This window comes from Siphateles boraxobius, unplaced genomic scaffold (genome assembly GCF_051911475.1).
Source record: "Siphateles boraxobius isolate OS27281-9 unplaced genomic scaffold, OSU_SipBor_1 8, whole genome shotgun sequence".
Taxonomy (NCBI): domain Eukaryota; kingdom Metazoa; phylum Chordata; class Actinopteri; order Cypriniformes; family Leuciscidae; genus Siphateles; species Siphateles boraxobius.
In genome coordinates, this window is record NW_027509208.1 from 30313880 (window position 1) to 30330267 (window position 16388).

At 41.0% G+C, this 16388-nt stretch overlaps 1 protein-coding gene across 1 annotated transcript in view; it reads left to right on the plus strand.

Annotated features, from left to right (window-relative positions):
* Positions 1-14586, plus strand: part of smyd2b (SET and MYND domain containing 2b) — a 68717-nt gene extending 54131 nt beyond the window's left edge. The window contains exon 12 of the mRNA XM_077219621.1: positions 13993-14586. Within this exon, the coding sequence (XP_077075736.1) occupies positions 13993-14073 (81 nt within the window). The 3' untranslated portion in view covers positions 14074-14586. The remainder of the gene's footprint in view (positions 1-13992) is intronic.
* Positions 14587-16388: the final 1802 nt, after the last annotated feature.

Consider the following 16388-nt stretch of genomic DNA (forward strand, 5'->3'; position numbering starts at 1 on the left):
CAGATGCCTCTCCGTGGCCACCATAGCAACCATCGCATGACCGATGGAAACCGCAGACTGCTTGGTGGCCCAGAGAGTCAAATCCATGGTGCGGCGCAGCTCCGCGACCGCGTCAGGGGACAGACCGCCCCCTGATCGAGGTCCCGCAGCAGGTCGGCTGGGTAGGGCTGAAGGACCGCGAGGGTGTGCAGAACCGCACCCGCCTGACCTCCTGCCGTGTACGCTCTGCCATTCAAGCGCGAAGATGTCTTGAGCGGCTTGGATGGCAGGGTCGGAGATTCTAGTGAAGACGACCGACCAGAGGCGAGATAGTTAGCCAACGTCTCGTCCACTGGCGGCATCGACACATACCCGTGCTCCGAGGCTCCCTCCACAGCAGCGAAACTAGCCCGCTGATGTAGATAGAGACACGGGGAGAACGGGTTCTTCCATGCCTTCTCGATCTCAGAGTGGAGATCGGGAAGAAATGGAAGGCTCAACCGAGCAGGTGGCTTACGGGTGGGGAGGAACCGGTTATCCAACATACCACGAGCGGTTTCCTCCCGGACGCGCCTCCACTGCAGCTGCAATTTATCCTTGGGGCGCCCCATAACATACACTGGGCAGGAGGGCTGAGATGGTTCGGTCTCAACCAAACTGACATCATCAACACCCACCTCCTGCCCGGCCCGAAGAGAACCAGTTACAGATCCATCAGAGAGAGAAAGAACCTCCTCAACATCGACCTGTAACTCACCCTCATCAGCTGGTAGATCATCCGAGATGTTAACACCCCTCTCCAGATGATCTGCCAGCTCCATCTGAGAACCCCACGAGCTCAACCGCCGCTGAGCCTCAGCCCGAGCGGGACCGGAACCGGAACCGCGGGGTTCAGATGCCGTGCCCACTTCCCTCGAGAAGTGGGACAGACGAGAGCGGAGAGTTTTGATCGTAAACCTCTCACAGTTCGCGCAAAAAGCTCCCTCGAGAGCTTCCCGCGCATGCTCTTCCCCCAGGCAGAACATGCAAAGATCATGTAAATCTTCCAGTGTCAAGTATCTAGGACACGGGTCAGCACACTTGCGTAAGGTATTACGCCGCTTCTCTGTATGCTTCATCTTGAACGTTGATTTATCAAACAGACAAACAGTCCCTGAAGACGAAAGGATGTTGTCACGGCTTCAAGGCGCCCTTTTTATGCATCCAGATTGACGCGCTCATCATTCGAGCTGATGATGCGCGGGCTGTCGCCGGTCAACATGATTGCTATGAGTTGATATTTGTTTTCAGACACCTGTCACGCCTGAGGCGTTCCCCATAACATCGATGACGTATTGTTGAGTTCCCTTCGAAAGGGAACCCATTGTTTTCAGTGGTATTGTCTTCACAGCGAGAAGCGACAAGAAATTGAATGATGAGAATAGTAATCTGATGCCAAGTTCTATTTCTGCTGTACTCCATCTGCTTGCGTTACTTACGGCAACAGTGAAAATGTATTTTTCTTTTACACATTAAGTATACAATAGACAGCCTCACACTTTTAGGTGATGCGACAATGTTCATGTAGACAGAGTGTTATAGGTTTAGAATGACATGTGGATGAGTAAATGATCTCTACTATGCCATTTGCATTATTACAAAAACTATAAATCTGTTTTGACACTGAAAATATACACCAAAATGCACTCCATGTTTGGCTGTAACCCGCAGGCCATCCAAGATGTAGGTGAATTTTTCTCTTCAGTTGAACAGTAAAGAAGATTTTTAGTTGAAATCGTTGTCCTTGGTGATTCATATAATGCAAGTCAATGGCTACCGTTGTCAGTCATCATCTGCACCAGTCTGTCTTCGTCTGCACTACACTTCCCAGAATCCTCCTTGTCTCCACACCCGTACTCACTCCCTCAATTCCCCACCTGTTCCTCGTCTTCATCATCCGTGTCACCTGTGATCACCTTGTTATGTTTGATTTGTGCTTGTATTTAGTTTGCTTCTGTTTAGTCAGTCCTTGTCGGTTCTTGTTTATGTTACAGTCTGTGAGTTAACCTTCTGCCCGTCAACACGTCTGCCTGTTTGTACCTGTTTGGAAGTATCTATTAGTAAATGTTTGAATTGGAGCCTTTTGACTCTGCCTCTTCTTCAACCCGCACCACAACCGTGACAACCGTCACTTTGAGATGTAAAACAAGAAAACATATACAGGAAAAACAAAATGAATACCTGTGGCTCCTGACGATACATTGAGGTCTCATGAAACGAAATTATCAGTTTGTGCAAGAAACATCTAGGTTACTTATGTAACCCCCGTTCCCCGAAGGAGGGAATGGAGATGTTACGTCAATATTTGCTCTGAGCGTGTGTGAGTGTGACAGTGATTCATGCGCATACATGTCAGTCAGCGTGGCATCGCACGTCAAGTTCGTAGAGAGCTTTGTTCAGTCCATTTTCAATTCTGATAGATATTACCTAAGAAGTTCAAGTAATGCACTAGAAATCCGCGCTCATTTAAGGGACGAAGAGAAAGCACTGACACCTGCAGGATTTCATCTGATGGTACTTTTTATTGAACACTAAAAAGTTAAATAAGCATACTATAGTCTATCTGCTCTGTAAGATCAACGGCACCGCAGAACGAGTGTGGCCTCTGGATCTTAGACGTTTTTAAATCTGAAATCCAAAAAACAACGATATTGTGAGACATCCATGAGTGCATGTTCACAGAGGAAAACAACTGAAGAACAGCGCTGGTTGTTCTCTTGATACTCGACAACGATGGAATCCAACGGCGTGGGCGAAGGTATAAGGGCCGGCGTGTAATAAACTGTATGAAATAATCCCAAAAAAAGTACAAACACGGCAGAGATGACAAGTTCAGCAGCTGGAATCAGCTGAGGTGACATGATGGCTAACAGAGAGCAGACAAACGGCTAGTAACAGCAGCGGCAATCCACCTGTCACTCAAGTGGCCATGCCCTTGATTATGCAGCATTTTAAGGCTTAATATAATTTAAACGGATGAGTTCTAAGAAAAATTCACCCCCCTCACAGTTGTCATGAACTAGCTGAAATTAGCTGTATAGACCAAAAAAACGTAGGACACCAGGCTGTAAAAAAATTTTTCTGTGGTAAAGTTGGGCATTTTAACATGGGGGAGATACAGATTTGACCCACTTTTGCTGCCAGCCTCAAGCGGCCAGGCGATGAATTGCAGTTTAATTCACTTCCGTGTTGTTTTCAAGAGAGAGACAGGGAGGTTGCCGCTTGGGTGTCACCTGGGAGCCCAATCACCTCCAAGTCAAGTCACCTTTATTTATATAGCGCTTTTTACCATACAGATTGTTTCAAAGCAGCTTTACAGAGATAACAGGAAAATAATGCAACAAAGTTTGTTTCGGCTGTACAGCCGAAAAGATCTAGAAAAAAATATCATCATAGTCCAGCTTAAGTAAGTTCAGTGATGGTTCATTTTTGTTGTAAAACAGTTAATTATTTAGTATATATATATATATATATGTAGCCGATCTGGATAAAACAGTGAAGTTATCTTCCAGCTCAGTTCAGGCAGGGGGTTGCATTAGTAACCTAGACGTTTCCATTCAGTCAGTCACGTTCAATTTTACATCGATACTGACGTAATGAGGTCCCTGTGGAAAGCACCACAGCCACTGAACTGTGTTATACAAGTGTCGGAGGTGCAGATGCTGGCAAGCTTTTGCGTGCCCTTTTGGAAACTGCCCTCACAGGCGTAACCAAAAACACCAAAAAAGTCATACCAAAAAAGGGATGAAAGGGTTACTCCCATGTTACTCTGGGGACGGTCATAGCTGCTGTTCCTGTATCGTTACATTTCATGGGGAAGAGTGCTCCGGATCTCAATTCCCATTGCTTTTCAGCCATGATCAATGTTGAAAAATTATATGTTGGTATGTAAACAGCTTCAACATAACTGGGTTACGTTAACATAATGGAATTGTAGCGACAATGAGTCTTATATTAAATTAGCTCAAATTATATATAGGGAATTTAATAATTAATCATGAATGATCAATATATTGCATATTACAGTTAAATTATCGAAGCTGAAAATAGATCGATTGTATATATGAATGATCACCATAATGGGTTATGGTTCGTCATTAATATATCAATAGTCTTATTACAGATCGATTATATGAGATAACCTTAAATGGAATTAATTTAGTTATCGAACAATCTGTTTGTCCAGCAAACGGCCGTAAGATTAACTTATCAATTTTCAACAAAAATTATCTCTTTCTTATAATTCCAAAAAAGCTATTTTCTGGCCATGAAAAATCACCTTCTTGTTATTATAAAATTTAGGTTACTGAAATAGTAACGAATTGTAAAGCTTTGTAGCAAAAGGGTCGAACACTTCATTGACTTTGTAAAAATGAGAACTTTAGACAATTAGCAATCAAGAATATAATGGTTTTAATAAAATGAAACTACGGATACAGAATTCTACATTTAAACCCGGAATACATGTATGTACAATAAACAGTAAAACTAACGAGACAAACGAATAACAACGGGAGTGAGAGAGAGAGAGATTGAGTGAGAGAGAGAGAGAGAGTATATATATATATATATATATATATATAGAGAGAGAGAGAGAGAGAGAGAGAGAGATAGAGGATGAGAAAGTGAAACTAACGGTCAGGATGAGAGAGATCACCGGGGTGATCGCAGCATGGCAAAAATCACAGACAATAACCCTTAGAGAGGCAACAAGAAATCACATCAATCAAATCAAATCAAATCAATAACCTATACTTGCGTATATGGTTCTCTTTGTGTGAGCTGAAGAACGCAGAGTCGTGTGCGTGTTTGTCCTTCGGCGCTATAGGCTTGTTCTCTCGTGTCTTCCGGGGCGAGCAGACTCGCGGGAAGTTTTAAAGGTTCACCGAACGTGAAGTTACCAAGGAAATAGTTCAGAGTTCATCTCCCTCGGGAGGGAGAGGCGAAGAATGAAAATAAAACTTAGTAAAGAAAGGAAAAGAAAAGAAACGCGGTGTAAAGCTCCCTAAGGAGCCATGGGACCGGTACCCTCTCACAGGGAAAGTGCTCTTTTTTTTTGAGAAACTCCTGTGTCAGTTTCTTATAGAGAGGAGGGGTTCACGCCTGCTTCGCGTATGTGAACCAATCATCTTAGAGCATCTCGAGCGGGAAAAGTTCTTCTTTGTCTTGTGAGGATAATTGATGATGCTATAAAATTTTGTCATTTCTAGCCAGAAAGATTGTACACACAGAACAATACATTTTACTGTAATATCCTATGTATGACTGGTTTAGTCAAAACAAGACGGTCAAACAGGTACCAAGAATGGCCGGAAAGAGTAGAAGAAACATAAAGTTACATTCATATGCAGAATTACACACATTTAATGTTCACTCACACGACTATAAAGCCATAATACCGGCTACCATGACCTAGGAAAGATCAAATTCATGTTTATACATTTCTTAAGTGGTTATACTTATAGAAAATATATAATTGCAGAGTCTATTCCTCTTTCTTTATCAGAATTCAAGTGGGAGCTGTGATTCCCTTGGAATTCCTTTTGGGGGTCATAAAGTTTTATGACCTAGCAAGAGGGAGAGTTTACAGAAGATGATACTGTTAGGTAATATTTCTTTAGAAATACACTTAAGATTTGAAGTTACAGACCAGTCTCCAATTACATCTATAGAATAAGACAAACTAATTAGATATGCATGCATACAGGAAGGTTAGATACAATTCTGTGTTATATACATTAAGGACATTCCTATCCTAAGTTGCACACAAAGGACGTTTGTGTGCGGGTATGTGTGGTGTGTGTGTGTGTATCCTTAGGGCATATTGTCCATCCGTGGTGTGCACCACGTGAGGGTTTCGAGAACAACGGGGACCTGTTTCTTGATTGCGCAATGCGTCATAAATGGAGTTAATCAATGACCTGCTGGCAGACATTGGGGCACCATTTCACATGATTCAAGGTTTTGTGAATGAAACATATATGTGTTCATATTTGTTCAGTAGTGAAAGGAAAACAGGATTCGGTCAGTCGCTACAGAATTAAGTAATTTTAAGCGACCCAATTAAACTCTGAGCTGAGTATTAAATGAACACTGAAGCAGTGTTAAAGTTAATGAGATAATTAAGTGAATAATTGAGTGATGATTGAGCATTATTGAAGACACCTGATGTTAACAAGCAGAATCACAGAAGGAGAAAAACGTAATTTTAGGTCACCATTATGGAGATCAGTGTTTGTTTTAGTTGTGCTCTTGACCCTCATATCATTAACTTTAGATGTTGTTTGGCTGCTGTATCTGAGTTATAACAGCCAGATGAACAAATAAAAAAGGTGATCTGGTGGTGTTGCTTGTGTTTTAACATAATCATTATTCCACAATCATTTGACCTGAACTCATATAGAACCCAATTTCTGAGTTAAGTTTACCTTATGGATTATAGCAGCACTGTCATTGTAGAGCATACCATTTTTAACCTTTTCAATGAAATCTAAATGATCAATTCAATAAAAAAAAATAAACTTCTAAAAAAGCATTTGTATGCAGGCACACACAGACATCAAGAATTAGCATATGAATCAAGCAATGGTGACAAACAGATCACCTCAGAACATAAGCTCATTATTTATTCATGCAGCAATGTATGATGGGAGCCATGAATGCATTTTTATTGGTGGCACCCAGAATTCACTGCAACATGCTTTATAATTGTCACCATTGTTGAGATTCACAGTCTGATTCTTGATGTCTGTGTGTGCCTACCTCAAATGTTTTTTTTAGAAGTTTATTTTTGTTTATTTTTTATTGATTTGATCATTTGGATTTCATTGAAAAGGCTAAAAATGGTATGCTCTACAATGACAGTGCTGCTATAATCCATAAGGTAAACTTAACTCAGAAATTGGGTTCTATATGAGTTCAGTGATTGTGATATAATGATTATGTTAAAACACAACCAACACCATCAGATCACCTTTTCTATTTGTTCATCTGGCTGTTATAACTCATGTACAGCAACCAAACAAAATCTAAAGTTAATGATGTGAGGGTCAAGAGCCCAACTAAAACAAACACTGATCACCATAATGGTGACGTTAGATTCCGGTTTTCTCCTTCAGTGGTTCTGCTTGTTAACATCAGGTGTCTTCAATAATGCTCAATCATCACTCAATTATTCACTTAATTATCTCATTAACTTTAACACTGCTTCAACGTAACCCAGTTATGTGCAGCCTGTTGGCATAAAAAGTTAATTAAAGCCAACATATCATTTATTTGAGTGTGTTGAAGTTACATGAACAAATTATGTTTGTTTAACGTAACCCAGTTATGTGCATCCTGTTGACATACAAAAGTTAATTTATGGAACCTGTTGACATAAAAAAGTTAATTAAAGCCAACATTTCATTTTTTTGAGTATGGAGAGGGATGCTATGGAGGCCACACCCTGTCGAAAGGGAAGTAACGTGTGATGGATATACATATGGACTGACCTGAGGACCTACATATGAAATATCTCTCCGGTAGGTTCTGCCTCGCCAGGGAGGAGCTACTACTGATGCAGAGACAGAGCAGAGCTGAACTGCCCAGGGAAAGACACGGGTTTAACGTCAGGGAAACCATATCGTGGCCAGTACAAATATGGGATTATTGCAGAGATGGGGGACTCGAGTCACATGACTTGACTCGAGTCAGACTCGAGTCGCAAATTTAAGGACTTGAGACTTGCTTGACTAAATTAAGAAAATGACTCGACTTGACTTTGACTTGAGATCCAATGACTTGAGACTTGACTTGAACTGTATGACTCGAGAATGACTTGATATACATTTATCATCGCAACATCAATTGATGAACAAAATGAAAGCGAACCATTGACGCCAGTCATCAGATTCTGCGCGATTGCGTGACACTGCGCAAGCCCAGAAAATACATACATCGCGGTGAGCGCGCTAAATACAAAAACATCTCCTAGCATCGTTTCTTTTTGGATATAAACACTAGAAATTGACTATATTCATACAAAGAGATTTGCTGTACGCATAATAACTGGCAAGGGATATCGGACACGACCATCACAACCTCGAACAGTCGAATTTCATTCACCACGTCTAAAAGTAAAGCTATGGCTTGTTTAACCTGTTTGTTATAGTTAATTTGACTATCTTTAAATCGAGAATATTGGTCAAAACAGCATGCCTCTTTATACACAATTATGTTTTCAAATGTAGCTCAATGTTGTCAATATTTAAATGATAATTAATGATGTCATATGTTTTGTATAACATTTGCCACATTTCTTTTTAAATCATGCTTTAAAGCCAAATATGTCGTTCTTTCCAATGACAAAAAACAACATAGAAAACTGTTAATGTTTTGTCATGTTTTATGTTTCTCTTAAAGCAGTGTTAGATGTTATCAGGGGTTACATCTATTAGATGTTATCAAAATGCCAGCAGAATTAATATTGCAGCCAAAATTCAAAATGTGGTGGAAAAAAATTCCCTAGTATGAGTTATTTTCATAATTATAACATATGATATTAAAAAAATATTTCCAGAATATTGACGCGATTGCAAATGTGATAATGATTTTATAAAACATTTCAGTAAACAAAGAGTGAATATTGTGATGTGACATTTAGACATAGCCTAATATTCCAAATATTTTCTGTTTTTGCTCGATTTCTCCAATGACAATAGTTCCAAACAAGCCACAGAAAGAGTTATGCGTATTTGTGATTCAGTGACCTAGTTGCTTAGTTCCAGAACGAATCTGCCGTTTTGAACATAAGTTAAATGAATGCTTCTATGACTCTTACATTAATACGTTAATTTCGCCACCTATTGGCGGTTTTAACTTCATAATTAAAAATATATAACTTGTATTAAGCGGATGCCAGTTTAAAGAATGCCTTTGGTCGCATAGGAATTATAGTTGAATTGTGAATTGTTTAATACCTTTTAATGGTCTTTGCAATGTTTGAGGCATATTTATTTTTTCATGCTTTAATGTTGGCCTAATTTCAGTTACATTTAGATTTTTATTGTAGTAACCACTCAGCTATATGTGGAAATGCATATATTAAAAAAAAATAAAGTTGCAAATAAAACCATAGTCCACAACTTCTGTAGTTTTAACTTATTTTAATATATAAATTCAGTGAAATCATCAAACGTTTGTATGACTTGCCAGTGACTTGTGACCCAAGCTACGACTTGACTTGACTTGCTTGACATAAGGCAGTGACTTGACTTGACTTGACTTGCCTTTATAAAAAAATTACTTGGACTTGCTTGAGACTCGAAGGTTAAGACTTGAGACTTGCTTGTGACTTGCACATGTGTGACTTACTCCCACCTCTGGATTATTGAGGGGGAATCACAGCATATGGGCATCTAGTCCAGTACAAGGGCTGACCGGCAGAATGTACACAAATGCACATGAGTTCTGGGCCTGGCATGAGATGCCTCCGCCGTGTCTGACTGCTGAAGAATGCTGAAGGGACTCTTTTCAGGGTTCGCCAAGTGGGGAACTCACCTGAAGAGCAAGTAGGCACTTGTATCCCCAACTTAGAGGGGAATGGTGCTATAAGCGAGACACCGATGCAGCCTTCCCCCACATCACTGTTTTAACCCAACACACGGGAAGAAACCGGCTGCACTCAGAGATTTTACAATCTTGCGAATCTATTAGGTGTTGCTCAACCCGCAGCTCTGCAGATGTCTCCCAGAGAGGCATTGCATCCTGAGTGGAGTGAGCTCTCACCCCAAGGGGATATGGCTTGCCTTGGAATTGGTACGCCAAGGCGATGGCATCCACCAGCCAGTGGGCCAACCTCTGTTTGGCGACAGCCTTTCCCGTCTGCTGACAAAGCAAACAAAGAGCTACTCTGAGCTTCTGAAGCTCTGTGTGTGGTCCACGTAAACATGCAATGCACGAACAGGACACAGAAACTCAAGGGCTGTATCTGCTTCCTCTGGAGGCAGTGTTGCAAGTTCACAACCTGGTCTGTGAAAGGAGTGGTGGGAGCTTTGGGCACGTATCCGGGCCCGAACTCAAGGCTCGATTCACTGATCTAAAATGCCTGTAGGTCCCCCACCCACTTGAAGGAAGCAGGCATGGTCAGGAGCACTGTCTTTAGAGACAAATCTTAAGCTCAACTGACTCAAGCGGCTCGAAGGGAGCTCTCTACAGGCCAGAAAGGAGAAACCACAGAGAGCTCCCAGGAAGGAATGAGGTGTGTTCTGGAAAGATTTAATCTCCTGTCACCTGGAACCTGATGACCAGGTCGTGTTTTCCAAGTGACCTACCATCAACAGCATTGTGATGTGCTGCCATGGCGGCAACAAAGGACAGCCTCCACTCCAACCTCTCTTGCAAGAAGGAAAGAACAGAGCTGATTGGGCATTTCCGGGGGTCTTCCCACCGGTAAGAACACCACTCCGCGAACAGACTCCACTTTAAAGCATTTAAGAAAAGCATAAGCCTAGTAGAGGGGGCTCTAGCTTGATTGATAGTGTCTACCACCGCCGTAGCCCCATCCCTGAGAATGAAGTTCCTTCCTCGGGGGAATTAGCCAGGGAGGGGCTGTTGTGAGGAGCATCAAGTTCTACAGGAGCTGACAGGCTCTATTGCTTCCTTGACCAGAAGAACCACAATTTCTGCACGCAGGACATGGGTGTCTTTGCTTGCCACTTAGGTAAACAGGACTGAACCTGGTGGACCACGTCTCCACCGAGCCCTCCTCTGGGGGAAGGAGTGGTGTGGTCGCCATTCCTGTTTCAGAACAGCTCCCTCCATCTCTGCGTCACCCGTCCCAGGGCCCCTTCGATGTACTCTTCGAGAGCTTAGCGGCATGGACAGGCTGTGTCGCCTTCCTGCGGGTAGCTTGGCGGGGCTGACGACATGACTCCAGTCTCCTCGGAACTGGTGTAGACGTCACAGAGGGATGCCCTCAGCGGTAAGCAGGCTGAGGGCCAGCCCACGGCAGCTTGATGTTTTTTTATAGCCTCAGTCTGCTTCTGGACTGACGAAAACCTCTTAAAGAGGTAGAGGTAAAAAGAAAATACTAAAGAGGAAAAATCACTAAATACTCAAAGTAAAGTCACCTTTTATGGTTCTGCTTACCTTCTGTCTCTGCCTGTTTCTCAGCATCACCACCACCTCCTTTTACGTATTGTGCAGTCTTCTGATTTTCTTTTTCTGGCCCATTAGCAAGTGAGTTAATACCCGCTACAGTGTTCCTGGACCACCAAGGTGGACATTGTTTGGCCGAGGGCCCGCGCCGTAACTTTCGTTGCCCCGAGGGCGAGGTCAGTCGCCGTGCGCAGTTCCTGCAAGAACCCTGGCTAAGAACTTCCCTTGTGCAGCTCTTTAAGTCCTTTTGCCTGATGGACCTGCAGAATGGCCATGGCATGCAAGGCGGAGGCGGCCTGTCCAGCGGCACTGTGAGCCTTAGCAGCCAGGGCTGCTGTCTTACATGCTTTGGACGGGAAGCATGGACGATTCTGCCAGATGGCAGCACTTTGTGGGCTTAAATACACCGCGACTGTACACTCCACCTCTGGAATGTCCACGTAACCCTTGGCAGTCCCGCAATCAAGGGTAGTGAGAGTGGAGGAGGCAACAGAGCAACTTCAGGCAGTAAAAGGTGCCTTCCACGACTTCTGAACCTCCTCATGCCCCTCTGGGAAGAAAGGCACTGGGGCAGAACGTGGCTGTGACCCACACCGCACCCAAAAAGCAATCATCCAACCCTGAACCCTTGGGGGGTAACAGCAGAGGGGACTCTTACCTCTGTATTAAAAAAGGAGAGTCACAACCTCAATGCCAACATGGACATGTTCTCGCAGTGAGAGCAAATTGCTTTCAAAGCAATTAAAATAGCTGTTTTTGGAGATTAACTCCTTTTTAGCAATTAAAATAGCTGTTTTCTCTTTCTTTGAAGAAATGCTCTTTTGATGATTGGAATGAGCGATTGTTGTCATAACCACTCGGCTACAAAGCAAAATATGAATGAAGTGACTAATGCTGGGCATATTTATACCTGTATGTCCGGGTGGGTGTGACTAGGCATGCATATCGCACTGGCCAATGTTTATTGGCTTGTTTAGTTATCACTTGGAGGTGATCGGGCTCCGTGGCGAGACACCATTACATCAGTATCGACGTAACGTCGAACGTAACTGACTAAATGGGAACTGAACATTATTTACAATTCTGTCAGGACCACTGTAGTCAATACGATTGACAGTTAGCATACAGTTTGGATTGGCAGTATGGCTCTGTTCTTGGCAAAAACTCCATGTGCATCCATGCAGCATAGCATGGATAAGAGCAGGGAGAGCAACAATGACCCCCTTAGGGTAAACAGAACAGAATCAACATGAATGTATTGCAGATATCATTGATTAATTTTAATGTACAACATAATTAGAGAATTTTTGTCTGATTCAGGGAGAATCAGAATGCCAAATCCTGACTAACGAGAGGAGGAGCTGGGAATGGAGGAGGGAATTGGCTCCTGAGCCAATGGGTGGCTGCTGCTGATAGTTCTGAAGGAGCTTATATATGAATACAGTGATAGACGTTGTATTCTATTTAGACGTGGATCAGCTGAGAGTCAGCTAATGCGATCTTGACTTACGTGACTTGACAGAACTGATGCTACGCTTGATCATTATTACCTGTATTCCACAGCCTGATGGCAAACGGTCCTGAGCATGCACGGCAGTATGGAGTATGAGCTTCTTGTCGCATAATGACACATACGCCAAAGCAAACTCACACACGAGCTGACGCTGAGTTTGTTTACAGCAGAGTGGGACGACGCGTGTGTTGAATTGTTCATCAAAATTGTATTTACTTGTGCTTATCCTGAATTCAGCAATCTATACGAGTTGATTCGGTAACACTTTATTTTGATGGTCCTTTTTGAACATTCTGTTAACTATAAGTATCTTTGCAACTACAGTACATGTCAACTAACTCTCATTAGAGTATTAGTAGACTGTCTGCTTAATATCTGCAAACTCTTTATTGTGATGGTCCTCCAACAGATATTCTACTGACTATAAGTAACTTTGCAACTACGTCAACTTATTCTAACCCGGACTATGTGTAGTTTTTTAGGTATTTTATTATCTAAAATCAATATTTTTATTCATAAATATGTCCCCAATGGTGTACAAATACCTCTGTCAAGTATCTGACTTATCCTCGTAAACGAAGAATTTATTATCTTTATATACATGTGACAGGTATGTCCACGGAGGCTTCCATGTCGTTCCGCCATCTTGTAAAACTATAATAGCAGAGAGGGTCAAATATACTAGGCCAACGCGTTTTCGTTCAGAACCAGCATAACTGAAAGCAGCAGAAACGGAGGAGCAGAGCAGCGAGAGGCGCTTGTCACTGCCCCTGCAAGTTTAAAAGGCTGCATTGCACTGTTATTGTTCATACTGTAACATTTGTTTGTTCGTTGTGTCAAGTTGCAGTTTGTTTGAAATAACAAACCTGTTCACCCGAAGGAAAACTCGGCGAAGTGCTATTAGAAGACATCCTGTCATAGCTTTTTGGTACATAACAGCTACCGTAGATACAACACGCATTTGAAAAAGCAAGGCGCTGGACAGCAATTTTCGTTTGAATGCAAAATACAATTTCACCGCTAGATGGGAGAAATTCCTACACAATGTCCCTTTTAATACATAATGCACATTTTTAACTTGTACTTTGCATCAACTTGTTAAGACCCTTAACTTACATTTTTAAAACTACAGAAAATTCTAATTCTTTCAGGTTTTAGGACTACAGACAAAAGTTAAGGTATATATATATATATATATATATATATATATATATATATATATATATATATATATATATATATATATATATATATATATATATATATATATATATGTAAAATATGTAAAAGCCAGTACTAAGTGATAATTGTTTGTGTTACAGGCGTTGGCCATCATGGAGGTTGCTCATGGAAGGGACCACACATACGTAAAGGAGCTCAAACAGGAAATACGTGGGGAATAATGTAAATGGTGTGTACTGTTTAAGATTGCACTTGAATATCATTTTTGTAATTAAGGAAATGGACAGACTTTCTTCAATAATACGTTTAGTAGGCTGATTAAGTATTTCTGTACAACATGTAATTGAAAATCAAAGTGCAAGTGTGCAAAAAGGGAAAACAAAATAAGTAATTCATAACATAATTTAAGCATCTAGGAAATTAGAACAGTAACAGCTGATTACTATGCACAGTCTGGAATACCATGAACACAGTGAAACATCCTAAGGCTTTTATACTCAACATTAGTGGAAATCCACTTAACTAATCAAATTTGAGGACCGTATAAATTATTTTTATAAATAGTCTATTTGTATAAATAGTTTATAGATCATTGTCACTTTTTAAAAACATTTTCAATTGATTTAGAATATAGAATATAATTAATCAAATCTGTTTTGTATTGGTGGATGTTCGGTTTACTATTTGCCTATTTCTGTTTGTGGATATTATAAGTAATAAACAGTTTAATTATATGTTCTGTTCAGTGTTCTCATGTATATATAAAGAAAATCACTGCTAGGTAGCTGAATATATATTTTTTTGTCTAAGTATGCTTTTATTTTGTTAAGTATATACTGTAAGTTATTTTCATTGTTTTAGAAAATAATTGAGTTTTAATAACACACGTAATTATTTTTTAACTGTAAATTTAACTGGGTATTTAAAAAATATTATTTGCTGTAGCGTTTCAGGGCTCAAATGGTGGAATGTATAATCAATAATTAATAATTCACAATTACTAACTGATTATATGGGTTATGAGTTCTCAGTGAATCAACTACAGTTTATAAAAATCACCCTTAACGGGAATATTTCGCCAACGTGTCTTTATAGACAATTCAATACAACGAATTTATAATCAATTATCCATACAGGTAGGCAAAATTAGATCAATTGTATTATCAATAATCAATCACAATGAATTATAATTAAATATCAATATGTCAATTTTCTAAAATAGATTAATTGTCAGGATAATCTCTAATGGGATTAATTTATCATTGAATCATCTACTTGTCCAGCAAACGGATCATCCGATCTTTATCAAACCCCATGAAAGATTATCCTTTTTATAGACTTTCAGGAAAGACAGTTCTTCTGGCCATGAAAAACAGCTTTCTCGTAAAGTATAAAATAAAATACTATAAGCAATTTGTAAAGCGCGTAGCTTCGATCGGATATTAAAGGGACTTTATTATGAGCACAAACAGAATCAATAAATGAGTATATATGGTTTTAATAAAGGAAGACTACATATACGGTTACTAACGTTACAAGGAATAAAATGTATTTACAACAAAATACAACGACAATGAAAGAGAATGCATCAATAAAGAGAGAGAGAGAGAGAATGAGAGGGAGAGAGAGAGAATCTGGAAGGATCAATGGCAAATTAGAGACCTTGAAACCTTTGAGAGACAACCCGGAGAAACACAATCTTAATGCTCTGAAAGCTCGATAAACGAATATACTTGCATATATGGTTCTCTGATGTTACTGAACACGGCTGCGTGGGTGAGCGGCCTCGTGTCGTGTGTGTGTGCCGTCGGAGTGTCACGTGGTCTGCAGATGGTCCGGAGCACTTTCAAACGAATTGGTTTAAAGGTATTTGACGTAAATTACCAAATAAACAATTCAGGCTAAGTTAATTTACTCTTCTCGGGGAATGAACAAAGTAGAAAGGAAAAACAAAACTTAAAGTAAAAGATCCCCAGAGAAGGGATCACGAAGCAGTTACATGATGATGCGAGGAAGAAGGTAAGAGAGTAAGAGAGAGATGAAACCCCTGGTCAATGACTTTAGACAGCGTCTGAGTTCATCTCCCAGGGGTGAAGCTAACCAATCAACTTGGAGTTCTGTGAGTGCGAAAATTTGGTTCCTTTGTCTTGTCAGACTCATTTGCATAGTTTATGACAGTGACAGAAACGTCTACGGTTACGTATGTAACCCTCGTTCCCTGAGTAGGGAACGGAGACGTTACGTCGGATGACGACGAATGGGGCTTCGCCTAGAAAGCCTATCAACTTCGAGTATTACAAAACGAGCCAATGGCAAGGAAATGCCATGGGTCTGCGGAATCTGCACGGCGCAACTCCGCCCCACCTCGTGGGTATAAAAGGAGGAAGCCGGCAGCAAGCAGAAATGTTTCTTCGCTGAGGAGCCAAGACTGAGCTCAGGCGATCCCCGCGGTACAGCGGAAAGTGGCAGGCAGACGTAACGTCTCCGTTCCCTACTCAGGGAACGAGGGTTACATACGTAACCGTAGACGTTACCT